The 27,967-nt window shown below is 40.0% G+C and overlaps 1 protein-coding gene across 2 annotated transcripts; it reads left to right on the forward strand.

Annotated features, from left to right (window-relative positions):
* The first annotated feature begins 144 nt into the window (after positions 1–144).
* On the forward strand, positions 145–27,802 carry LOC311629367 (aldo-keto reductase family 1 member C1-like). Of its 2 annotated transcripts, none has more exons than XM_084897324.1 (10): positions 145–381; positions 12,307–12,428; positions 15,255–15,422; positions 16,887–17,003; positions 17,597–17,674; positions 18,550–18,672; positions 20,361–20,470; positions 22,126–22,291; positions 22,842–22,924; positions 25,763–27,802. In XM_084897324.1, exons 2-10 carry the CDS (start codon positions 12,342–12,344, stop codon positions 25,803–25,805), a joined length of 975 nt encoding a protein of 324 aa, XP_084753450.1. In that variant the 5' UTR covers positions 145–381; positions 12,307–12,341; the 3' UTR covers positions 25,806–27,802. The 2 variants fall into 2 exon arrangements, with proteins under 2 accessions (XP_084753450.1, XP_084753451.1); XM_084897325.1 differs by having other exon boundaries at positions 162–381; positions 12,329–12,428.
* The last annotated feature ends 165 nt before the right edge of the window (positions 27,803–27,967 follow it).

The raw sequence follows: 27,967 nt of genomic DNA on the forward strand, positions 1-27,967 counted from the left end.
GAATAAGTACTGAGGGGGGAATTGCAGAGGGAAGGAATCAAGCTGGCAGTCTGTATTGATGAGTGCAAAGTACCAAAAGTTATTTCAAATTGCACAAGCCCTGGTGTTTTTGGCACTACTTGCATCAGTGGCTTGTGCCAGCTCAAAGTCCTCAGAAGTAGTTCTAAATCAACAAGACAGAGACAGAAGCAGTCCTAGCCTGGGGGAGGGCAATATCAGATGCCCAACTGAGAGGGCAGAAAGACCTGAAAGAAAAATACCACAGAGGTCAGTGGCAAACAAGCTGGGAAGGTGACATTTTAGGAATCTAAATACAGAGAGGCTGAGCACATGCTGAGAAGTTCTTTGTGGAAAATTGTGCAATAAAGACTGCAAATCCAGGTAATTTTAAAATAAATTGTAATCTGTTTTTTTGAAAGTAATATATTTTCACTTAGAAATCTTAACAATTGGCTTATAGATAAGAGAACAAAATCACAGTGAAGCAAGTATTGTAGCAATTGTCAACATTTTGGAGTTTCACACTCCTTGTATGCATTGTTTACATTGTTAAATCTGCTTCATTCATATCTCTGTACTCCATACTTTTATGTAATTAACAATGTAATAATTCCCCATTTAATTTTAAAATCTGCATAAACACCAATTGTATGCATTATTTTTACTCTTTGTACATTACTCTATCATTATCCTACAATATATTATCAATGCATTATAATTGCTGTACTGAATTGTAGTGATTTTTAAGTCCTTGGTCATTAAACTATTCTCCAGCTTTCTCTATTAGTAGTAATGCTGCAATAAACATCTTTGTATGTAAAAAGTTAGGTAGTTTAATTAGGATAGAATTGCATAAATTAGATTATTTTGTATCAAAGGTACGCTATATTTTTTTCCATTTTTTATTAAGGTATTACATGTGTACATATCTTATCATTGCCCCCCCCCCATCCCACTCCCATAAATTCCCTAACTCCCAGTGTTTTGAGCCCATTGGTTATGCTTATATGCATGCATACAAGTCCTTCGATTGATCTATCTCCCCCACCACTCCCTAACCTTCCCGCTGTAATTTGACAGTCTGATTGATGCTTTACTGCCTCTGTATCTATCTTTTTGTTCATAAATTTATAATGTTGTTTATTATCCACAAATGAGTGAGATCATGTGGTATTTTTCTTTCATAGCCTGGCTTATTTCACTTAGCATAATGTTTTCCATTTCCATCCAGGTTGCTGCAAATGGTAAGAATTCCTTCTTTTTAATGGCAAGATAGTTTTCCATTGTGAAGATGTACCATGGTTTTCTGATCCAGTCATCTGCTGACGGGCACCTAGGCTGTTTCCAAATCTTAGCAATTGTAAATTGTGCTGCTACGAACATAGGGGTGTATATATCATTTTTGATTGGTGTTTCTAGTTTCTTAGGATATATTCTTAGGAGTGGGATTACTAGGTCAAATGAGAGTTCCGTTTTCAGTTTATTGAGGAAACTCCATACTGTTCTCCACAGTGGCTACACCAGTCTGCATTCCCACCAGCAGTGCACGAGGGTTCCTTTTTCTCCACATCCTCTCCAACACTTGCCATTTGTTGATTTGTGGATGTTGGCCATTCTGACAGGTGTGAGATGGTACCGCATTGTTGTTTTGATTTGAATCTCTCAGATAATTAGTGACTTTGAGCATGTTTTCTTTCTTTTTTTTTTTTTTATTAGAGCATTTAATCCATTTACATTGAAGCTTATTATTGACTAAAGGCCCAGTGTATGAAATTCATGCCTGGGTGGTGGTGGTGTGTGTGTCCCTCAGCCCAGCCTATACTCTCTCCAATCTGCGACCCCTTGAGGGATGTCTGAATGCCCATTTAAGCCTGATCCCCATGGCCAGTCGGACATCCCTTTCACAATCCAGGACTACTGGCTCCCAACTGTTTGCTTGCCTGCCTGCCTGATTGCCCCTAACTGATTCTGCCTGTCAGCCTGATCACCCCTAACTACTCCCCTGCCAGCCTGATCAACACCTAACTGTTCCCCTGCTGGCCCGATTACCCCTAACTTTCCTCCCCTGCAGGCCTGGTTCCCCCTCCCCCATTTACTGCTCTCCCCTGCAGGTCTGTTTCCCCCCACTCCAAATGCACTCTACTGCAGGCCTCGCCACTCCCAACCCCCCTCCCCTGCAGAACAGGTTACACCTAACTGCTCTCCCCTGCTGGTCCAGTCACCTCCAACTGTCCTCTCCTACATGCCTGGTTCCCCCCAACTGTCCTCCTCTGCAGGCCTTGTCCCCCCCAGCTCCCCTCCCTTAAAGGCCTGGTTCTCCCAACTGACCTCCCCTGAAGGTCTGGGTCCCCCCCCCCCCCCCCAACTGCCCTCCTCTGCTGGCCATCTTGTGGTGGCCATCTTGTGTGTTGGAATGACAGTCAATTTACATATTACCTCTTTATTATATAGGATAAGCATGTTTTCATATGTCTCTTGGCCTTCCTTCTGTCTTTTTTCGAAAAGATTCTATTTAGGTCTATTGCCCATTTTTTATTGGATCATTTATCTTCCTTTTGTTAAGTTGTATAAATTGCCTGTATATGTTGGAGATTAAACCTTTATTAGTGATAACATTTGCAAATATGTTCCCTTATACAATGGGCTTTCCTGTTGTCTTGTTGATGGTTTCTTTTGCTGTGTAAAACTTTTTATTTTGATGTAGTCCCATTTGTTTATTTTCTCTTTAGCTTCCATTGCCCTAGGAGCACTATCAGTGAAGAAGCTCTTTAGGCATATGTCTGAGATTTTGCTGCCTGTGGATGCCTCTAGTATTTTTATGGTTTCCTGTCTTATGTTTAAGTCCTGTATCCATTTTGAGTTTATTTTTGTGTATGGTATAAGTTGATGATCTAGTTTCATTTTTTTTTTTTTGCATGTATCTGGCTAATTTTCCCAATACCTTTTATTGAAGAGATTATCTTGACTCCATTATGTTCATGCCTCCTTTGTCAAATATTAATTGAGCATAGTGGTTTGGGTCAATATCAGGATTCTCTATTCTATTCCATTGGTCTAGGTGTCTGTTCTTGTGCCAGTACTAGGCTGTTTTGAGAACAATGGCTTTGTAGTACAGCTTGAAATCTGGTATTGATATCTCTCCTGCTTTATTCTTCTTTCTTGGGATTACTGTGGCTATTTGGGGTCTTCTTTTTTTATTTCAGATAAATTTTTGTAGAGTTCTTTCTAGGTCAGTGAAATATGCTGTTGATATTTTAATAGGGAGTGCATTGGATCTGTAGATGCTTTTGGTAATATGGACATTTTAATGATGTTGATTCTACCAATCCACAAACGTGGTATGTTCTTCCATCTGTTTACATCTTCCTCTATCTCTTTTTTTCAGTGTCATGTAGTTTTCCGCGTATAGGTCTTTTACCTCCTTAGTTAAGTTTATTCCTGTGTATCTTAATTTTTTTTTTTGGTGCAATGGTAAATGGGATTGTTTTCTTAGCCTCTGTTTCTGTAAGTTCACTATTGGTATATAGAAATTATATAGATTTCTTGGCGTTAATTTTGTATCCTGCTACATTGCCGAACTCATTTATTAAGTCTATTAGTTTTTTGATGGAGTCTTTTGGGTTTTTATGTACAATATCATGTCATCTGCAAATAAAGACAACTTTACTTCTTCTTTTCCAATTTGGATGCTTTTATTCTTCTTCTTGTCTAATTGAAATGGCTAATGCTTCCAGTACTATGTCATACAGGAGTGGTGAGAGTGGGCATCCCTGTCTTGTTCCTATTCTTAGGGGAAATGGTTTTAGTTTTTGCCCATTGAGTATGATGTTAGCTGTGGATTTATCATATGTAGATTTTATTATGTTGAGATATGATCCTTCTATTCCCCACTTTGTTGAGAGTTTTTATCAGGAAAGGGTATTAGATTTCGTCAAATGTTTTTTTGGAATTAATTGATACTGATTTTTATCTCTCAATTTATTTATTTGATGTATCACGTTTATTGATTTGCAGATATTATACCATCCTTGCATTCCTGAGACAAATCCTACTTGGTCATAGTGTATGATCTTTCTGATGTACTGCTAGATCCTGTTTGCTAGAATTTTGTTGAGGATTTTGGCATCTATGTTCATGAGGGATGTTGGTCTATAAATCTCTTTCATTTGTTATCTTTATCTGGTTTTAGTATTAGGGTGATGCTGGCTTCATAGAAGGAGCTTGGAAGTGTTCCTTCCTCTTGAATTTTTGGGAATATTCTGAGGAGGATAGGTTTTAGTTCTCCCTTGAACTTTTGGTAAAACTCCCTTGTGAAGTCATCTGGCCCCAGGCTTTTGTTTGCAGGAAGGTTTTTGATGACTGCTTCATTTTCTTCCATAGTTATTGTCCTATTGAGCTGTTCAGATTCTTCCTGATTGAGTTTTGGAAGGTTATATTTTTCTAGGAATATGTCCATTTCCTCCAGGTTGTCCAGTTTGTTGAAATAGAGTTGTTCATAGTATTTTTTAACAATCCTTTGTATTTCAGTTGGGTGTGTTGTTATTTCACCTCTTTCATTTCTGATTTTGTTTATTTGGGTCATCTCTCTTTGCTTCTTGGTGAGCCTGGCTAGATGTTCATCAATCTTATTTATCCTTTCAAAGAATCAGCTTTTGGTTGTTTTTTTTTTTATCTTTTGTATTGTTTCTTTGGTCTCTATGTCATTTATCTCTGCTCTGATCTTATTATTTCCTTTCTTCTGCTTACACTGGGTTTTTCTTGTTGCTCTTTTCCTAACTCTTTGAGTTGTAAGGTTAGGTAATTTATTACCATTGTTTCTTGTTTTTTTGTAGTAGGCTTATGGAGCTATGAACTTCCCTCTCAAGACTGCTTTTGCTGTGTCCCATAGATTTTGGATTGTTGTGTTGTCATTGTCATTTGTTGCCATGATGTTTTTTATTTCTTCCTTGATCTCTATGGTAACTCGGTCATTGTTTAATAGCATGCTATTTAGTCTCCAGTTGTTTGATTTTTTTGGATTGTTTGTATTTTAGTTGATTTCCAGTTTTATGCCAGTGTGATCTGAGAAAATGCTTGATATGATTTCTATCTTCTTGAATTTGTAGAGACTTTGCCTGTGACCAAATATATGTTCTATCTTTGAAAATTTCCCATGTAACTTGAGAAGAATGCATATTCTTTGGCTTTAGGTGAAATGTTCTGAAGATGTCAATTAATTCCATCTGTCTGAGTGAGTCATTTAGTATTCATGTTTCTTTGCTGATTTTTTGTTTAGTCGATTTGTCCAATGGTGATGGTTGGGTATTAAAGTCTCCTACTATGATTGTATTGCTGAAAATCTCTCCCATGATATCCTCCAGGATTTGTTTTATGTATTTGGGTGCTCCTGTATTAAGTGCATATATGTTTACCAGAGTTATTTCTTCTTGTTGGATTGCTCTCTTTAGTATTATGAAGTGGCCTTCCTTATCTCTTACGTCCTTCACTTTGAGATCTAATTTGTCAGATATAAGTATTGCTACCCCAACTTTTTTTTTTTCCATTTCCATTTGCCTGAAAAACCTATTTCCATCCCTTCACCCTCAGTCTGTGTGCATCTTTTTTCTGAGGTGGGTTTCTCGTAGACAGCAGATATATGGGTCTTGCTTTCTTATCCAATCTGTTACCCTATGTCTTTTGATTGGGGCATTTAAACCATTTACATTTAAAGTTATTATTAATAAGTACTTATTTGTCACCATTTTTGTTCTTTACCCCCGTGTTTCTTCTTTGCATCCTATTTCTTTTTTCTTTCTTTCTTTTTTTTTTTTTTTTTCAGCAGACCCTTTAGCATTTCTTGCATTGCTGGTTTGGTGGTGATAAATTCCATTAGTCCTTTTTTGTCTGTGAAGCTCCTGATTTCACCTTCAAATTTGATTGATAGCCTTGATGGGTATAGTATTCTTGGATTCAGACCCTTCCTTTACATGACTTTGTATATATTATTTCAATCCCTTGTGGCCTGATTGTGTTTCTGTTGAGAAATAGGTTGCTACCCTGTTTCCCCGAAAATAAGATATCCTCCGAAAATAAGACCTAGCACGTGGGAAAATAAGACATCCCCTGAAAATAAGATCTAGCGCATCTTTGGGAGCAAAAATTAATATAAGACACTTTTATTTTCGGGGAAACAAGGTAGTCTGATGGGGGTTCCTTTGTATGTAACTTTCTGTTTCTCTGGCTGCTTTTAAGATTCTTACTTTGTCATTGGTGTTTGTCAATTTAATTATACTGTGCCTTGGTGTCGGTCTTTTGGGGTTCATTTTGCTTGGAACTCTGTGAGCTCTTTTGGATTTGTGTGTTTTTTCTTCTTCCCTATATCAGGGAAGTTTTCTGTCATTATTTCTTAAAATAGGTTTTCTATTCCTTGCTTAGTTTCCTCTCATTCTGGAACTCCTATTGTGCAGATATTTTGTTTTATGTTGTCCCAAACTTACCTTAGGCTCCCCTGCTTTTTAATTTTTTGTAGAAGCTGCTCTACTTGTCTTCTAGCTCACTGATGTGGTCCTCTACATCTTTTAGTCCACTCTTGATGCTTTCTATTGAGTTTTTTTTTCAGCAACAATGTCATTTTTTGTTTATTCTTGGTTATTCTTCATTTCCTCTTGGTTCTTACTCATATTGTTGAATTTGTCTTCCATTCTTTTGAGCCATCTTATGACCATTTCTCTGAATTCTTTCTTTGACAGGTTTCTTGCCTCTATTTCATTTATTTCCTTTTCTGGTGATGCCTGCTTTACTTTCATATGTGGGCTGTTTCTTTGTCTCCCCATGGTCTCTCTTCTCTGGATATCTGGTTATATAGTTCTCTCTCTCTTTTGTTGACTTTAAGGCACAAAATACAACACAACCAGGTACAATACTCAAGACATTGAACAGATATGTATTCATATATTAATAACCCCCAATAAAGGTGACCAACAGAGAAAGGCAATTAGGGGATAGGAGAGAAAGAAGAAGAGGAGAAATAAAAACTTTTAAAAAAGGAGTGCCAAAATGATTTTGGGAAAAGAGGAAAAAAGTAAGAAAGAGACTAAGAAATGAAAGGAGAACAAACTATATATATATATATAGGGAGAAAACTCCAAGAGAGCAGCCACTAATCCCAGCAAATGTGAGCAACAAGTACCTGGAGATTAGTACCAACTATAACATAAACTAATATCAAGCAAGGCGAGGGAAAACAGAAGCAAAAATCAAACAAAAACAAACAAAAAATAATAAGCAAAAGCATCTCACAAAAAAGCATACAGACTCAATATAATCAACATTCAAGCCAACAATAACATAAGGACAGAGAGAAAAACAATTTTTTGGATAGTTTAGATAGAGGAGAGAGAAGTGTGTATGGACTTGGAGCAGGGAATGGGAAATTAAATATATAAGTAGAGTGCAATTTTAACACGGGGTAAACAGAAAGAATAGACAAAATCTAAAGCAGGAAAAGGGTAAGAGAAACAGGACACCAAAAAGGGAAAAGTTAGGAAGAGAGTGATGGCATAAAGGTAGAATTGAGATAGAGTAAAATAATGTTAAAGGAAAAATGAAAATAGAATGTAGAACACTAATTCCAAAGTAAAATAAAGAGAAAATGAAATAACACTTTAAAAAAATAATAATAAATGGTAAAATAATAGTAGTAATAATACTGATTGAAAATAAAAATGTAATAATAAAAAGGTAAAATCAAGTGCAGTAAAAAGAAATAAAATTAGTTTCTTAAGTAAAATATGAAAAAAATAAAAATAAATAAATAAGATGCACAGTAGTGAAGGTCATTCACTTCCTCTATTGTTCTGTTTGGCACGCCTGTTTCCCAGTCAGGACAATATTGCATATCCCTGCATTCCACTGCTCCTAAGTGTTGTAAGCCAGTCCTGATTTTTAAGCAGGCGGTGTCTTAATTTCTCGTATTCCTTTATTTTGATTACACAAGAGTCAATTTGTGATTCAGTCCTGTTTCTGGATTGACTTCTGGGTCTATATGGCCTCTCGAGCCTGTGCTTAGATCCCGCTTTTCCTGTGGCACTCAATACCAGTTTGTGGGAGTGGGCTGCCCCTGAGCTGGTCACTCCCCACTCTGATCCCCAGGTTACAGAAAAACAACTTTCCCCTGAAGTCTCCAGGGTGTCCCCAATGGGGTGATCCTACGTATTGGGTTTAGTAATCAGAAGCAAGGATTTGAATAGGAAAAAGTCCATGTGTGCGAACAATGGGGCTGCATGCATGTCTACACAGTCTTTCTTTCCCCCTTGGGTCTAAGCAGCCAGAACACTTTTAGAATTTTTAGGCTGTCCTTTTGCATCAGAACAAAATGGGTTGCTTTTTAGAGATCCCTTCTGTTAGCAGCTCTGAGGACCCCCTTCCATATTCACGGATCACACCAGCCCCAACAGCCATGGATTTTTCTAGGCACAGACTTCCCTCGATCCTCCAGCTCCCACAGTGCATGCATTTCTCTCCTGCTGGGACCAGAGACACCTTACCTTTTCCCAGGCGAAATCTGACCTTTCTGTGGTGGAGTATAGAGCTCCTCTGAATCTGCATGTTTGCACCAATTGGGGACTGGAGTTCTGGGACTCACAGCTGTTCTGTAGTTGCTGCAGTTGTAGATTTTCAAGCCTCCAATAAGATCTACTTTCCCCTTCAAGAGGGCATGGTCTCTGTGTCTGAGCCTGTGGCTCTGGGATGGGACCCAGAAGCAGTGGGGGCTGCCCGGTCAGGGGAACCCCATCCAACAGTCCCCAAACTTCTCCTGGAGTATAGATGTCCCTTAACTTGCCAATAAATACTACCTGTGCAACTCTCAGATGTTCTTTCTTTATGCTCCTGGACAAGGCTTGGGACCCTTGTCCAGGAGCATAAAGTGTTGTAAGCCAGTCTGTCTATTCCACCTCCATTTTCTATACCTGCTGGTTTTTTCAGTTCCTTCTTAAATAATCATAAATACCAATGGGATGAATAGGCTCTAGACCACTGCTCATACCTTGGAATTCAATTGGACATCACCACCTTTGTTTACTGTCCACACTATTTTGCATGATACCTGGTTTTGATCAGAACTGCCATAACTCAGTTTCACAAAGTTGTGAGATCATTCTACAGATGCAACTGCATCTTCCATGTGTCTTTCTTACATCAGTATTTCTCCCTGCCTCTCCCTTACACTCTCTAAAAATCAACAGAAAAAATATCCTTGAGTGAGGATTATAAACAAAACAAAAACTCTGTAAATTAGCCAACGTCAAAATCCAAGGAATATTCATTCAAGAAAAATCACTAAACATTATTAAGAGTGAGTTTTGTGGCCTTTATCTCCATCATTCTATCTCCAGCTCATCAAATTCTCCAGAACTTCCAAAAGAACTAGCAGTTCCTCACCAGGAGTCTGATGGGTCTGCCACAGTCTAGCCACCCAGAATAGACAGAAATGGTGGCATGAGCTAGCAGATACCATAAATCCTCCCTCTGCTCAGCATAGAGAGAGATGATACAAAGCCCCAGCTCTCAGTTCCCCTTGGGGAAGAACAGAGTTAATCTATGCATCCTGCTCCATCTTTTCTGTGGTTTACCAAAAAACTAGCATTTTCCTCATCAGTCTTGAAATTCTGATGGATTTAGCACAGTTGAAATAACAATATTGTATGTAAGCTCCAAGGTTATCTCTCTCTCTTTCTCTCTCTCTCTCTCTCTCTCTCTCTCTCTCTCTCTCTCTCTCTCTCACACACACACACACACACACACACACACACTACATATAGTAGTTACACAAAAGAAAAAGAAGTCAAAAGATATCCACTATAAAAATCTACAAAACATGAGGAAGACATCAAGAAAGGAAAAGATAGATGCTTGGAACTAATACAAAATAACAATAAATGTAAAGTATAATTAAAATATATTTTTTTAAAGTAAAGAGAGATGAAATAACAAGATTAACAGAAGACAACAATCAAAGTGATATAGTAGAACCTTCCCTATCAGTAATTACTTAAATGTAAATGGTTAAGCTATCCAATTAAAAGACAGTTACTAATTGAATTAAAACAAACTAACAAACAATACCAAGATTAACTATATGCTGTCTATAAGAGAATCACTTTAGATTCCAGAAAGCAAAGCACACATGGGTTGAAAGTGAAGGGAGAGAAAAAGTGTGCAAATAATAACCAAAAGAGAGCAAGGGAGGCTATATATATATCAGTTAAAATATACTTTAGGTAAAAAACTATCCTAAAAGACAAAGAGGAGCATTATAAAACAACAAAAGGACCAATCCACCAGGAATTCATAATAATTATAAATATATACTGATCCAATACCAAAACACCTAAATATATAAAGCAAATGTAGGCAGAATTAAGGGGAGATATAAATAGTATCTCTATCTGGAAGAAGACAAGGATGCCATTCTGCCAATTCTATTCAATGTAGTAGTGGAAGTCTTAAAGCAAGAAAACAAAATAAAAGTAATCTATATCAATAATCATTTGTGTTTTTTTATACACTAATAGTAAACTGTCTGAAAAATAAATTAGGAAAACAATCACATTTATAATAGCACCAAAAAGAATAAATTGTTTAGGAATAAATTTAACTTAATAAATTTAAGGAAGTGAAAATCCTGTGTACTAAAAACTATAAAATGATGAAAGAAATTGAAGACACAAATAGAAGGAAAGCTTCATGTACTATAAGAACTGGAAATGTATGTCCACAGAAAAATTTATACATAAATGTGTACAGAAGTATCTTATATAATCCTATAATAATAAAGAGGTAATATGCAAATTTACCCTTATACCCTAAGAAGATGGCTGCTTACAACCAGGCCAGCAGGGGGGTTAGTGAGGGACAACCAAATAACTGAACAAGCAGGCTGCATGTGGTGACCAGGCCAGCTGTGAGGGGTGACTAAGACAGCAGGAGTGCAGGTGGGGGCAACTAGGCCAGTCAGGGGCAATTAGGGGTGATTAGGCTTGCATGCAGAAGCATTGAGGGTCGATCAGGCCAGCAGTTGGGGGGGGGGGGCAGTTAGGAGTGACCAGGCAGGCAGGCAGGTGAGCAATTAGGAACCAGCAGTCCAGGATTGTGAAAGGGATAAGGTCTCAACCAGCATTCGGACATCTCCCAAAGGATCTCAGACTGGAGAGGGTACAGGCTGAGCTGAGGAGAACATGCTCTTCCCAAACTCCCCTCTCACAAATTTCATGCACTGGGCCTCTAGTTATTCATAACAGTTAAAAAAAATAGAAAAAGCCAAATGTTCATCAACTGATGAATGGATAAACAAAATGTGGTATATCCATACAAAGGGACTATATTTATATATAAAAGCCAAGCAAACAGAACAACAGAACAACTAGAATGACCAGAAGGACCAGTCACTATAACACACACTGGGGATGCCAACTGGCCCTATCAAGGCCCCAATCAGACCCCTCAACTGCCTGTGGCCCCTCCCCTAGCCAGACACCTCCACAATCAGCCCCCCAACCTTGATCAGGAGCAGGGCCAGCCAGCCAACTGCCAGGGGCTCCTCCCTCCAGCTGTCCCCACCCCAGATTGAACCCCCCACACCAATTGGGGATGGGGATGGCCAACTGGTGGAGGTCCATACCCCAGGCTGGCCCCATCCCTGATAGGCCACCCCAATCAGGGGCGAGGCTGGCTGGCCAACCTCCCTCAGCCCCTTCTCCCGGCTGTCCCTGCCCTTGATTGGCCCCACCTACCCACCCTGGGGCAGGGCTGGCCAGCCAACCTCCTGTGTCCCCTCCCCCAACCAGTTGGTTCAATTGACCCCATTGGGGAGGGCCGAATGGACCCCTCCTGTACACCAATTTGTGCACTGAGCCTTGTTAGGCATAAAAAGGAATGAAATACTGATAAGTGAAAAATAACACAGCCTGACCTTAACATGCTAAGTGAAAAAGGGTAACCACAAAATGCTACAAAGTGTATGAATACATTTACATAAAATTTTCAAAATAGACAAATCTATAGAAATAGGAAATAGTTGCCAGGGGTTGGAGGGAAAGAGGAATGGGAGTTACCTTCTAGTGAGTGTGAGGTATCTTTGGGGATGATAAAAATGCTCCAAAGTTGTATAGTGGTAGCAATCCTAAGAATATACTAAAAGCTGCTGAATTGTATAATTAAAAAGAGGTGATTTTATTATATGTGACATTTACTTCATTAAAGCTGTTAAAAATAGCAATTATACTGTGTGTTTTTTCTCTCTCTCTCTTCAAATGACTTTTAATAAAGAAAATCTGTTTATTTAACCAAGAGAGTGAAAGGAGATGCGTGCAATGAGACACTTTTCTGTGAAGCTGAATGATGGGCACTCCATGCCTGTTCTGGGATTTGGCACCTCAGCTCCTGCTAAGGTAATCATAATGGCCTTGGAGATGGAGGGGCAGCAGATAGGGTTCTGACCAGAACTAGTCACTGCTTGAATTTGGGGAATACAGATGGGCATCTTATTATTCATTGGTAGGATGCTTTCTCTCCAGGTTAGGTTATTTTGTGCAGTAAGTCAGTGCTTTTCAAATTTTAATAGGCATAAGATATCTTGTTAGAAATACAGATTTAGATGTTCTACACACAAAGTTTCTGATTGAATGGATCTTGGAGAAGACTCAAAATTCATATTTCTAATGAGCTACCAAATGATTCTGCTGCTGCTTGTCCAAAGATCTCAGAGTAGCACTGTATCAAGGGAGATGAAGAGTGTCACCTTTCAGCAGTTCAGGGGTAGATTAGTCTATTTCTCACCTGCTGTCCAGTTGTAGCCATTTCACAATATATTGGAATAAATGGAGCCCAGTTATCATGTTACTATAGGTCAGAGACTTCGCAGCAAGCTTGCTTGTGATGAAGTTTCTCTGTAATTTCTAAGATCCAAATTGCCCCTGTCCTTCACTACCCAGAATATTGAGAGAAATCTGTTACAAAAAGACCTGGAGGAAGAGAGGCAGGATTCATGGTAGAGTTTTGGTGGTCTGGGTGGAAATAGTCTCTGAAAGCCAGGTTGTTAGTACTGTGCCAAGGGGAGGGCCAAGTGGCACTTGGAAATCCTCTCTTTTTTCGGAAGACTATATATATATATATATATATATATATATATATATATATATATTTTTTTTTTATTGAATTTCTTGGGGTGACATCTATATATATAAAAGCTAAATGACCAGGATGCTGGAACGACTGAACCACTGGTCGCTATGATGTGCATTGTGGCTGGCCAACTAGCCCAATCAGGAGGCAGCCTCTCCCCCAGCCTCCCCCCTTGATTGGGGGCCAGGGCCAGCTAGATAACCTCCTGCTTCCCCTCCCCCTGGCTGGCCTGGCCCAATTGGTCTCAGTTGGGGTGGGCTGGCTGGACCCCACCTGTGCATAAATCTATGCACCAAGCTTCTAGTCCTATATAATATCCTATATAATAAAGAGGTAATATGCAAATTAACCATCACAGCCTTGCAAAAGATGGCCACCCCATGTGGTCACAAGAGGGCCACCACGAGATGGCTGGCAGGGGAGGAAATTTGGGGTTACCAGGCCTGCAGGGGTGGGAGGGCAATTGGGGGGACCATGGCAGTAGGGGAGGGCAGTTGGGGGCAATCTGGCTGGCAAGGTAGCAGTTGTTAGGCATTGATCAGGCTGGCTGGGGAGTAGTTAGGGCTGATCAGGCTGGCAGGCAGAAGTGGTTAGGGGCAATCAGACAGGAAGGCAGGTAAGTCAGCATTCCCGGGTTGTGAGAAGGATGTCCGACTGCCAGTTTAAACCTGCAGCTGGACATCCCCCGAGGGGTCCCAGATTGGAGAGGCTGCAGGCTGGGCTGAAGGACACCACCCACAAATTTTGTGCAATGGGTCTCTAGTTGGTTAATAAAATTATACAGGTTTCAGATATACAATTCTACACTACATCATCTGTATATTGTACTGTGTTCTCCGCCCAGAGTCAAGTCTCAGTCATCACCATTTATCCCCTTCTTATACCCATATCTATCCACCCTTTCCTCTGGAAATCATCATATTGTTGTCTGTGTCCATGAGTCTTTTTTTTTTTTTTTCCTTTGCTTAATCCCTTTATTATTTCTACTCAGCCCCCAACCCCTCCCCTCTGACAGCTGTCAGTCTCTACTCTGTATCCATAAGTCTGTCTCCATTTCTTATTTTATTTTGTTCATTAGATTCTACATATAAGTAAAATCATATGGTACTTATCTTTCTCTGACTGGCTTATTTACTTAGCATAATGCTTTCCAGGTTCATCAAACACCTTGCCTGTTTCTGGTTCAAACACTACAACCTTACGAGAACTCAGCTTCAGTGTTCCCTGGTGAAGTTTATGGTGGTTTTAGGAAAGTTGTAGGATAGTTTCTCGAGTGTGAGAGTTATGTAGTGAGGACTGCCACAAGGACACTTGTATGTATTGCTTTTCCTTTGATTTAGCTCTTCAATCTATTTATATCCAGTTAATCTCCATGGAGATAGTTAACTCATCAGGAGTTGAACATTTTAAACTATACCCCAGACATTCTCATTATCAAATGAGGTAGAAAGGGGTAATGAAGAGAAAATAATTACAGATAATTTAATAGGTTCAGCCTGGTGGGCCAGGAAAAAAGTAGGCAGCTGTGAAAAATAACAAAGCTGTGAATCAAAAATTATCACCAAAAAATAATTATGAGGTATTTTTGAGTGAAAAGGGAGTTAGTGTATTCTATCTAAAATTACATTTTCATTGCATTGATAATTTTTAGCATTGGATTTCTGGGCTGAAACCAACTTCATAATCTTGTATCAAGTAAATTAATTTAGGAATGTAAATCTAAAGGTTTTGTAAATCTACAGATCACATAGAGTATAAATTCAGGAGTAGGGGGTTAAACACAGAAATGTGCTAGGGCCAGCTCATGGATCACAAGATTCACTTGTGAGCATCTTCCCCATATTGGAAGCTTGAAATTAGACATGGGGGGGGGGGGGGAGTATTTGCACCATAGAAATTATTAAATACTAGAAATCAAGACTTTTCTTTAGACAGTTGTTAAACATTTATCACATTTTATAAGTCAACAGTTGGCTTTGTCACCTCTAGTTCCTAGACCTTAGAAAAGCAAGAGGTTCTGTCAACTAGCTCTGCTCATGGAATTGGTCATGTGCTTTTCAATAAGTGAGTCTTTATTTTTTATGCTTTTCTAGGTTCCTAAGAGTAAGGTGGAAGAGGCCATTGAGAGAGCAATTGATATAGGCTATCGCCATATTGATTCAGCTTATTTATACCTAAATGAAGAAGAGATTGGGAGGGCCATCCGGAAGAAAATTGCCAATGGCACTGTGAAGAGAGATGACATATTCTACACTTCAAAGGTGCTCTGTAGAGTTGCATGTGTACCTGAGGGAAGCTCATTCTTAGCTGAATAATTTCTTGGCAACCATCTCATTGGTTTCATTTTGCTCATTCTCAGACTATGCAAGACTGGTTAGGAATTTGAGTTCCTAACCAGTTGGGAATTTGAGTTCTCTTCAGACTTCCTATATTTGAATTTTACTCAATGTGTGACCTTGGACTTAAACCTACTTAAATTCCATGCCTCAGCTTCCCAAGTTGTAAAATAAAGATGATATTATTTATGTCACAGAATTTTTATATGTGTTATATAATAAGTACATATAAATGTTTTAGAAAAACATATATATGTACATATATGCACATATATGTGCATATATGTACATATGTATACACACACACACACATATATACTAGTGCCCTGGTGCACAGATTCATGCACATTGAAAGAAAATTAATTAGAAGATGGCCAGTGGAATGGAACTAGGCAATAAGGCCAGTGGAATGGAACTAGGCAATAAGCCAACCTCCCATGGTCCCTCCCCAGTGGCCAGCCACACCTGGGGTGGCACTGCAGCTCAAAGGGTGTCTGTGGAGTGAGTGGGGTCCCTCTGGCAGATGGGGTTCCTCTGCCTGGCCTGCAGGGATCAGGCTGAAACCAGCTCTCTGATATCCCCCCGGATTGTGAAAGGGTGGTTCTTGGGTGACGTACCTCAGAATCAGGCTCCCTCTTCTCTGGTTCTGGGGTGCATCACCTGAGAACCGCCACTGTCAAGTCACACAGCTCGGCAGCTCCTGTGTTGAGCATCTGCCCTTGGTGGTCAGTGACCATCATAGCTATCAGTCAGAAGGTCAGACGGTCGCTTAGCAATAGATAGATAGATAGATAGATAGATAGATAGATAGATAGAATAGATAGATAGATATCCTTACCTGATGACATGCTTATAGAGAGGAAAGGAGAGAGAGAGAGAGAGAGAGAGAGAGAGAGAGAGAGAGAGAGAGAGAGAGAGAGAGAGAGAGAATGAATATGAATAATCAGTTGCCTTCTGTACATGTCCCCTGACTGGGAATTGAACCAGGAAACTTTTGATGCACAGGACAAAACTCAACCCACTGAGCCACTCCAGCCAGTTTCTCCGAAAGACTTTTTTGTTGTTGTTATTAATCCCTAAAGATTTTTGTTGTTGTTGCTGTTAATCCTCACCTGAGGATATTTTTCCATTGATTTTTAGAGTGAGTAGAAGGGAGGGGAAGAGACACACAGAAACATCATTGGTTGCCTTCCACATGAACCCTGACCACAGCCAGGAAGGAGACCAGGGCCAGGATAAAACCTGCAACCAAGTACATGCACTTGAATGGAGTTGAACCCAAGGACCCTTCAGTCAGTGGGCTAATGCTCTATCTGAGGGCAAAATAAGCTAAAGCTGAAAGACTCTTAAAGAAATAATCTCACATCCCTTCTCTTTCAACCATTGCAGCTGTGGTGCACCTTTTTCCGTCCAGAATTGGTCCAAACTAGCCTAGAAGTATCTCTGAAGAAACTTCAGCTGAGCTATGTGGATCTTTTTCTTATTCATTTCCCAGTAGCTTTGAAGGTTAGCAAAAGTTATTTTACTTTGGTTATCAATATAAACATTGTAGCTGACTGATAGAGAGGAGATAATTTGTAAAATAAGAAGAAACATGCATAACACTTTAAGATTCCCTATTCTTTTGGCTGCAACTATCTCCATCTCAGTTCATTATTTTAGCTCCAGAGAGACAACCCCTATGCTCCTGAATCTGAGCCCAGTGCCCACCTGTGTCTGGGAATGTTCTGATGTGGAGGTCAGTTGAGGACCAGGAAATCCAAAGAGGATGAGACTCAGCCCTTGAGAGGCGGACAGGTTGCTCTCTGGTGGAAAGTAAGGTGGGAGAGCTCAGGATAAAGGAGCTTGCTGAGCCATGTTCACCCTAGAATGGTGTCCAAGGTGTCTCCAGTTGTCTTTGACACAAGCAATATTTATTAAACTTTTGGTGATTAAAGACATTTATGGGAGTTGTACCTTCTAAATATACCTCCTTTCCTTTTATCCCAACCTTAAAATTCCTTTAAAAAGTAAGGATAGATTATTCTTATAGATTCAAAACAATTTGGGTAAAGTCAGACATGGCTTTGTACACCTTTTCCTTCTTGCCTATATTCCAGCCTGGGGAGGAAATTTTCCCAAAGGACACAGATGGGAAACTCATTTCTGACACAGTGGATCTCTGTACCACCTGGGAGGTGAGTATAGCTGCCCCTGTAGGGAGAGAGAACAGATGGGAATTCAGGAAAGATACATCTAGTCCAGTTCTTCCACCTGTGTAGACTCAAGGAAGACCCTGAATGCCCCTCTGCCTCAATATTCTCAATTCATCCACTTAATAATTCAATAAATACTTATTGAGTGCCTATGACGTACTCAATACTTAGTGCTTCTAAATACTCAGGCAACACTGAGGCCTCTGGCCCCATGGGAACCGAGAGTGCAGGGGTTAGGACACAGATAGCCAATTAAATACAGAATGGGTGGGGTAGGCCTCTTTGAGAAGATGACATTTGATCAAAGACTTGCAGGAAGTGAGAACATTGATTATATGGATATTTGGACAAAAAGTGATACAAGCCAAAAGAAGACCAAGGCAGAGTTTTTAAGATGAGACAGAACTTATCATGTTTCAGAAACAGTAAGAGGACTTGTTTACTAGAACAGAGGGAGTTTGAAGGGCAACAATAAGAAATGGGGTCATAGAGAAAAGAGGGCCACCCTCTTTTTCCCTGTGCTCAGCTACTCCATTTCCTGTGGCTGATTTTGCCATCTTGTTTCATCAAATTTTACCTGGTGTTCAGCTAAAGATCATCTGGCTCTTTTAGCTCTGTCTTGCCCACTTGCATTCTTTTCTTACTCTTATGTTCTTACCCATTTTTTTTCTATGATTTTTTAAATTCTCCTCCTTTGGCCAATTCCTGTTTTGTTGAATGACACTTGAATCTTTCAAGACTTTCTCTCCTGCTCTGGCTCATAGTCTCTCCCATCCCCACCCCCTACTCTCACTGTGCTTCCAGTAGACTTCTCTAGCCAGTTACACACATGACCTCTCACAACCCTTCCTCCCCAGGCCCTGGAGAAGTGTAAGGAGGCAGGATTGGCCAAGTCCATTGGTGTATCCAATTTTAACTTCAAGCAGCTGGAGATGATCCTGAACAAACCAGGACTCAAATACAAGCCTGTATGCAACCAGGTGAGCCCCATCAACACACCACTGACTTCCTCGCCCTCCTCTTCAGCTTACTTTTTTCTCATTTCTACAAGTTTCCAAGGGCACTCCCTCTAGTGTATGGTAACTTTGACATCAGCTGCTTCAAGAGAACAGAATGCATTTCAAGTTTTTGGCAGTTGCCAAGACCATGTCACTTTATTAAAAAAACAAAAAACAAACAAACAAACAAAAAACATGTAAAGGTCAGGTTGGAGAATATCTACTAGGTGTTATGGGGATTGGTCCTAAAAATTTAGAACCAACACACTACTGAGTTTTCTCATCTCATAAAAGGTCAACAAAGTTGGAACACTTGTGAATAAAAGAAAGTGGGTGATTCATCTTTAAGTCTAATAACTCTTGAGTTCTGTGCATGAGAATCATTGATCTCCTTGATAGTACAAAATCACTGAATAATGTGAATGTATTTAATACCACTGAACTGTACACTTAATAATGGTTTAAGTGGTAAATGTGTTATGTATATTTTACCACCTTACACTTTTTTTTTTTTTAATTTAGAAAGCTACCTGTTAAAATAAACTCACTTTAATGAACAACACATACACCTACTTGTCTTGGAGAATAGTGAAAGAAACCAGGAGTGCTAAAATAGCCTACACTCCCTGGATTATCTCATCTCCTTTCAAACATCTTCGATGCAAACTGAGAGGATGGTAGTCAATCAATATATTAAATATTAGCAAGACATATTTTTTTATTTTTAGATTAAAAATACAAATAAGAATTCTAAAAAGTTGTATTTTGTGTCCCTTGGGAAGTTTACTGCCACTTTGAGATTACCAATTAACAGAAAGGAAAGAACATTGGTTTTGACTGGAGTAGTTGGTGAAAAATTAAGGGAGAAGCTGGATATTTCCTGAGCTCTAATGGGTGATAATGTTTAGCCAACTTAGTTAGAGGGAGTTTACATGAAAAGGACCCAAGAACACCACCATGGCCTCTAGTCTGAGAGTCGAGGAGATCTGTTCATCTCATCATCTGAACTCATCTTCCACAAGAGTTACTGGGAAACTCCTGGTTTGGCTCAGGCTGCCTGTTCCTGGGTCCAATAATGAAGACAGGGTTGAATCATATAAGGCATTTATTGAGAAGGCTAGCCAACCAAGAAGACAGGGACACTGACAAACATCTAATGCTGCCTTCCAGCAAAGTACAGGGGACAGGATTATAAAAAGGAAGGGCCTGGGATGAGATGATGGTTTGACTCCTGGTGGGTCGGCCTGATCATGCTTATCCGCTCTGCTTGCTGGATTCACAGTTGAATAATACCTCCCCAATCGCTTCATACAGGCCTTGAAAAGGACACTTGAAGAAAAACTTAACCCCCTATTCACATAAGTATACGTGTTCTAAGATTTAAAATGGTATGATTACTTTTCAGATTAATTCTGGTGTTCTATCTGTTAGATTTAGGTCCCCCCTATCACAAGCACTGAGCTCAATATTGCGATGCTATCTCTGGGTAGGTAGCCAGAGTTGAGACTTGGGAAGCTCCAGTGGCACAGCTGTATGTGACAACCATATGTTTGTCCATGTAGTTGGTATTCTTAAGTATTTTTGGCACCATGCAAAACAGCACTGTATGTTCCTTGTAAACTTGGTGTTCGTGGTTCTATAATCCAATGTTTCTGCTTGGTGTCTTGCAGGTAGAGTGTCACCTGTACCTTAACCAGAGCAAACTTCTGGACTTCTGCAAGTCCAAGGACATTGTCCTCACTGCATATGGCGTCCTGGGCTCTGACCCCGAAAAGGAGTGGTAAAAAAGTTATTTTCTAAAAATTTATTTTCATCCTAGATGCCATTCCTCTTTGAGTCCTCTCTCAACTGTCTGGGGGAAATTAGTAACTCATCTTTGTCAACCCTTTCCCTAGGCCACATTGTAAAGACTCTATAAAACATCCTATATAATAAAAGCCTAATATGCCAAGTGTCTGGTCATGCAATTGGCCATTCAACCAATCAAAGCATAATATGCTAATGATATGCTAAGACCACTCAACTGCTTGCTATGACGTGCACTTACCATCAGGGGCCAGACACTCCCACTGGTAGGTTAACTTGCTGCTGGAGTCTGGCCAGTCAGGATTGGGCAAGAAGGCCAGACATGCCCTGGAGCCCTCCTATGGTCCCTTCCCAGCTCTGGCCAACCTCCTGCATCCCTCCCCTGCCCCAATTATGCACCAGTGGGATCCCTCAGCTTGGCCTGCACCCTCTCATAATCCAGGCTGAGGGACCTCTCCCTCTCCCCACCCTGAGTGCACGAATTTTGTCTATCAGGCCTGGTGCATGGAATTCATACACTGGTGGGCGGTGGGGCCCGCTATGGGAGTGCTACTCATCCAGGTCAGCTAAGCGGCTGTGAACCTTCCCTCTGAGCAGCTGCTCCCTGGTCTGGCTTCTTCTGTGGAGCTGCAGCACTCACCTCTCCAGGGGTTCTGGTCGGAGTATACCCAAGGACAATAGCACTGAGAGGCAGCTTAGTAGGCCTCATGAAGCCACCTCCCAGCCTCCGGGGTCAGTTCTGTGAGCCTGGCTGCAACACTGCATGGCCTGCATGCATCTGGAGGAGAAGACAGAAAGCAAGGAGGAGGAGGAGCCTGGAGTGAGGAGGCTATGATTACAGCCTGGGTTCCTGCTCATTGGCCCGGGTTTCACAGCAGGAGCAGCCACTCATCCTGGTCAGCCAAGCAGCACTTCCACTATGGTAGCACACTGACCACCAAGGAGCAGCTCCTGTGTTGAGGGTCTGCCTCCTGGTGGTCAGTACATGTCATAGCAACTGATCGACTGGTCGTTCTGGTCATTTTAGTCATTCTGCCATTACGTCGCTGGGCATTTATTATATAGAATAACATTATGAGTAAAATGTTCTTAAATTCCAGGGTTGGCTATGAAGAGTGAAAAAACTAGCCCAAGCCATAATTCTGACACTTAATAGTTGAATGATGTGATATAAGTGACCCCTTCTTCAAGTTTCAGTTTATTTCTTCAAGAGCAATTTAAATTATGCACCTTTTAGTGCTGGATGACAAAACTGGGAGAATTGATTGAAACTATGTTTTTGAAATAGCAAAGTCTTATACAATAGGTAGTTATTTTTTGTGATGGTGGTTATTGGGTTTTAGTTTGGGCAACCATTTTGTTTTTTTTGATTTATTCAAACTTTTACTAAATTTCTCAGAAATGTGTTTTTAAAATATACCTGGTTTCCCTTTCGGTCTTATTTTCTCTTGTTCTTCTTTGGAGTTACCAGAAGAAGCAAAATTGGACCTTGAGGTAGCCAGAGGGTAATGAGGAAGGTTCTAGAGGACTAGCCCGCCCTCCCCACCCCCCAAATGAGAAGCTCCCTCTAACCCCCACCATGAAATAGATATGCAGCCTCAGACTCAGAGCACTCTGCCTCCTTCCCAGGGTGACCAAGAACTACCCAGTTATCCTGGAGGACCCAGTACTCAATGTCATTGCTGAAAAGCACCAGCGAACCCCAGCTCAGGTGGCCCTGCGTTACCAGCTGCAGCGGGGCTTGGTGGTCCTGGTCAAAAGCTTCACTGAGAAGAGAATCCGAGAAAACTTCCAGGTACAGGGTAGGGCTGTGGTCAGCAAGGACTGACAGTATAGCATTTCCCAGTTGTGGTTATCGGTGAGGCTATCAATGTGGATTGGGTCAAATTTGTCTCCTTGTACTCTGTGCATAAAAGTGTTGTGTTTAATTATTTTGTCCTCCACCTGTTGCAGGGTGAGGGGGTGCATGAGGGTTGGAAAGACCACTAAAAAGGGTTAGTTTTAGTCTCAATACTGATTTCTAATCCAAATGCATGGCCCTGGGCAAATCATCCCTTAATTTCTTCAGCTATAAAATGAAGGAGTTAAATGAGATGAGGATTCCTTTGCTACATCAGCCTAGCCACCCCATAGAAGTCTTTGAGGGTGGTCTGAATTGCCGATCTCAACTCTCAGAGTGGAAAATTCCCATGACTTTTGCCAAGAAATGACCCCAAGTTAATGACAATTATCTCATAAAACCTACATAAATTCCTACTTCAATTTTGTGTCAGTGTCTGGGGAGATGGAAGGTAGGGAACAATTGCCTCAGGGAAATTTAAAAGTTCTTCTCACATTTCTACTAGGTTTTTGATTTCCAGTTGACACCAGAGGATATGAAAACTCTAGATGGACTCAACAGGAACCTTCGCTATTTTAAAGACACTTAGTAAGTAGCTTGTTCCATTGTAGATGCTGGAGAGCATGACAGGGAAGGAATTATGCTTATTTCTATCCACAAAGGACAAGGTCATCTCTTTCCTCCTCCTATAGGAAATTTGTTGGAAATCCTTTCTCTTGAAGCCTTTTCACTGTTACCCTCATGTTCCCTCTGTCCTAATACTACTTAAATTCTAGGGTCAATTTATTAATATCCTTTGCAGAGTGCCTCAACTCTAGCCCTTCTCTTCCCCTGTCTTACTCATTGATCTAAACAAAACCTGGTTAAGTCCCATTCCTACTCACATCATCAGTTTTTCTCTCCTCACAAGATTATTCCTTGAGGCATTCAAATGTGTGCTCATCTTTAAAAAAAAAAAAAAAAAAAAAAGACTACCTCACTTCCCAGGTACCCAGGCTCCACCCACATCACCTTTTATAGAAAAGTTTCTAGGAGCAGGCTACACTTGTCCCTCCAGGGCCTCTCTCTCTCTCTCTCTCTCTCTCTCTCTCTCTCTCTCTCTCTCTCTCTCTCTCTCATATTATTGATTTTTTTACAGAGAGAAAAGGAGAGGGATAGAGAGTTAGAAACATCGATGAGAGAGAGACATAGATCAGCTTGACTCCTGCACACCTCCTACTGGGGATGTACCCGCAACCCAGGTACATGCCCTTGACCTGAATCGAACCTGGGACCTTTTAGTCCGCAGGCTGATGCTCTATCCACTGAGCCAAACCAGTTTTGGCTCTCTTTTTTTCTTTTATTGTTTGAAGTATTACAAATAGTAGTACATGTGTCTCCTTTTTTTTTCTCCCATTGACCTCCCCCTGGCCTCCCCTACCCCCAAGGGTCTCTTTTCTCCATTTCATCAAATCAGTCATTTGCTCTCTACTTTGCCAGCACTCTTATCATGTTAACCACAACCTCGACTTTGCTGAAACCTGAGTGGGCCACTCTCTCCTCCAATCAACACTTGCTTTCTTTGGCTGCTGTGCTTTTGCCCTTCATTCATGTTAATATCAAGTCTACTGGCTTCTCCCTGGCTTCTCTACAAAGAGCCAACGGGTTACACAGTAGACCGGGTCAGGCACTCCCCCTTGTGGTACTTGGTGGCCTGCCAGGCCACTCCAAACAAAGGCCAACTTCCTTACACAGCCTACAAGAGCCAACAGGGTGCTCCCTCCCTATATCCTTGCCCCCAAAACCTACGGCTCTTCCCTCTGATTCCATCCAGTGACACGTTGGCTGCTTATCACATATGACAAGTCGGTGTCTGGGCCTTCGCACTGGCTCTTTTCTCTGGGAGAGGGTCCTCCTCCAAGGAGCTGGATATTCAGTCCTCCACCTTTTGAAATCCTAACTCAGATGTCACCTCAGTAATACCTTTTCTGTCACCCTATCTAAAAATGCACCCCTGTCTAGCATTTTCTTCCCCTCTACCCTGATTTATTTTTCTCTTGGCACTTATCCCTAATTAACATGCCATATAGTTCACTAACCTATTTGGTTACTTTTTGTTGAGCACAGAATGCTGGACCCTTGAGCATGTTTTTATTTTATTTTTTAAAATATTTTTATATTTTCAGAGAGGAAGGGAGAGAGAGATGGAAACATCAGTGATGAGAGAGAATCATCGATTGACTGCCTCCTGCAAATCCCACACTGGGCACAACTTGGGCATGTGGCTGAACTGTGACTTTCTGGTTTATAGATCGAAGCTCAGCCATTAAGTGAAACCTCGCAGATCCTAGGGAAGGTTTTTAAATAAGCTACTCTTCCTTGAATAATCAATAACTATTGGTTGAAAGAATAGGTAGAAGGGTAAGAGGAAGAGAGAATAGAGAAACAATAATCAATAATTATTCAGTGATTTAGCATTTTTTTATTTTTTAAATGATTTTAGAGAGAGAGGAATGGAGAGGGAGAGAGAAAAAAATATATTGATCAGTTGCCTCCTGTATGCTCCCCTTCATGGATCAAAACCTTGCCTCAGAATTGAATCTGCAACTTTTTGGTACACAGGAGAGCACTCAACCATCTGAGCCATACCAGCTGGAGATGATTTAGCATTTTCTATCTCAAAAATTATTATTTATGTAGTGCTTGCTAATTAGAAGCTCTTTATCAAAGTGACTTATTTTATCAATATAATCATTGTATCTATCTTTAGGTCTAGTATATACTTTTATGAGTGCTTGGAAGAAATTGAATAACAGTCATATTTTTATCACATTCCTTATCATCAACTTGAAATGTTTATTAACTTCATAAACTTAACCAAATTAACATTGTTTTATTTTATTTTATTTATATTTTTAATATATTTTATTGATTTTTTACAGAGAGGAAGGGAGAGGGATAGAGAGATAGAAACATCGATGAGAGAGAAACACCCTACCGGGGATGTGCCCGCAACCAAGATACATGCCTTTGACCGGAATCGAACCTGGGACCCTTCAGTCTGCAGGCTGATGCTCTATCCACTGAGCCAAACCAGTTTCGGCTAAATTAATATTGTTTTAAATGAAAGCATAATTCATTTCTGCCCTTTTGGGAGATTAAAATAGTAACATCAATAGTTTTATCTCCTTAATTTGTAGAATAATATACCTGCAAAAATAGAATATAATAATTTATTTTTGTGTAGGTGCTCAAGTGCAAGTACATATAGTTGTATTTTACAATGTATGTATTGTATTGTAATGCAGCATGGTTATTATAACATTAGTTGGGTTTGCACTTCCCCATAAAGGTTATATTAATTTTTAACTTAAGCCAGTTTTAAAGAAACCTCTCTATTCAGCCCAGAAACAGTGACTTGACTAAGGCTCTCCTTTTACCTTTTAGTTTTGCTGATCACCCAGATTATCCATTTTATGATGAATATTGACAACTGTGTCAGAGGGTGCTCCGGCTTTTTATTTTGGTTGCTGATTGGAGAACATCAAGGACAAGAAGACGTCTGGTTCATTTTGTGCCCCTCAGCTCAACCAGTCACAATGTGGCTTGAGTCCCTGAACCAGAAAAGAAAAATCTTTAAACTGGACCTTTCCCTCATGGAGTAAATAATGATACAGTTTGAATAACCTAAGCTACCACTGCTTTGGCTATTTTGTTTGTTTTGTGTTGTGTTTCCCTGTGTCCCTGAGGTTGAAATGCTGACATCCCAGGAAGTATGAATTCTCAAAACACACACACACACACACACACACACACACACACACACAGAAAACTAACCATTTACTATACTTGTAAATGTTCAAAGTCCACTTTTTTTTTTTTTTTTACTTATCTGTAATTCTTGTCTTATTTTCTCTTTTGTTCTATGAGTTTGCCATATCATTCAGCTTTATAAGACATTTTAAGGAGATCTTAAGCTTAACACAAATCCGTGAAAGGTCCAGATTTCAATTAAAAATTACTCACAATACCAAGAACAAGGGAGATACCAAATTGAATGAAAGATAAGCATCAGATTCATGCACCAAGATGACTCAGATATTAGAATAACCTGACCAAGGTTCCAAAGCAGCCATCATACAACTGTTTCATCAAGCAATTACAAATAAAGTTGGGACAAATGAAAAAAGAGAAAATTTCAAAGCAATTAGTCTTTGATGCCACCTGGTGGCCAATGTACCCAACAGCTCTGATGCTGGCTAAGAAATAAATTGTAAATGCGAAGACAGGTGATGCATGCATTATTCAGGATTCCATATTTGAGTATTTGCTTACAGGCTAAAATTTATTTGTAATACTGAAATCAACATTTGTGGGGCTTCCCTGATCATTTTCAGACATGCATAGTGCAACAAAAATTGGGGCCCCCTGAGCTGATTCGCACTGGGCTGCCTGGAGGCACTTCTGTGCCTCTTCAGCTCTCACTGTGTCCCTCACAGCATCTGTTTAGTGCCAAGTGATCCTCATTTGCATGATTCTTGTTGGTGATTTTACTATTTTAAGTGGTCCTAGTAGAAAATCTCCTTAAAATTTTGTAAAACCTCTACTATAAAATATAAAGTTATTATAAAAGTGGTAGCTATTATTACAACATGGTGCCCAGACACAGAATAGCCTCTCCACACTTGTGTATGTTGTCAGCATCCAAGCTTAAAGGATAAAGATGTACATTCTCTCTCCAGCTAGCAGGGTCTTTGAAAGGTGTCAATTATTTACGGCAATGAGACACTGTAACACGTGGAGATCATTTGGATGATACTATGATAAGTTAAAATCATGTAGTTTAAAACATACAAAATTAAAGGCTCCATGATGTTTATTGATGCTGCTTATCAAACTATCAAGGTAACAGTTGCATGAACGGTATGTCTAGTATGTGTTTGTCTTTTTAAAAGGAAAATTACAAATTGCATGTTCTTTGTGACTGGTTTGTGAGATATGTTTATGCACATTTATTACATATTTTATAAAACTGATCTATCTCTGTATGTCATAGACTTGAACAAAGATTAGAAGGATCAAATACAGAAATGATTATTCTTAAATATTGGTAGTTTAGGCCATTTGTATTTTCTTTCATTGAGCTTTTCTGATTTCTTTGCATTCTGGACCAAGTAGAATGACTTAATGATTAATGTCAGTATTAATAAAGCACTGTAAGTTGGTCCGAAGGTTGTGGGTTATTGTTAAGCTGATGAATAAAGCACTGTATTAGGCAATTGTGCAAAACTTTTCTTATACTTAACATAAAGAAGAAACATCTGTCAATCAATTCATGAAAATGAGCCTTTTTAATATAAGATAATAAAGTATTTTATAGCAGCTTAAAAATGCCCCCAAAGTAGTACTGAAGTGCTGCCTATTGTTCCTAAGAGCAAGGAGGCTGTGCAGTGTTTTATGGGAAAAATAAATGTTAGATAAGCTCTGTCCAGTTGTGAATCGCAGTGCTGTTGGCTGAGTTCAGTGCTAATAACCCAATAAGGTGCCTTTAGACAGAAGCACACATGGAACAGGTGATGTATGATTGGATGAGGAAAATGTTGTGACCAGAGGCTCAAAGCAGTAGTTCAGAGCCTGCGAGTTCTGTGTTTG

This window comes from Pipistrellus hanaki (assembly GCF_964339955.1).
Source record: "Pipistrellus hanaki genome assembly, chromosome: 1".
NCBI classification, from domain to species: Eukaryota; Metazoa; Chordata; class Mammalia; order Chiroptera; family Vespertilionidae; genus Pipistrellus; species Pipistrellus hanaki.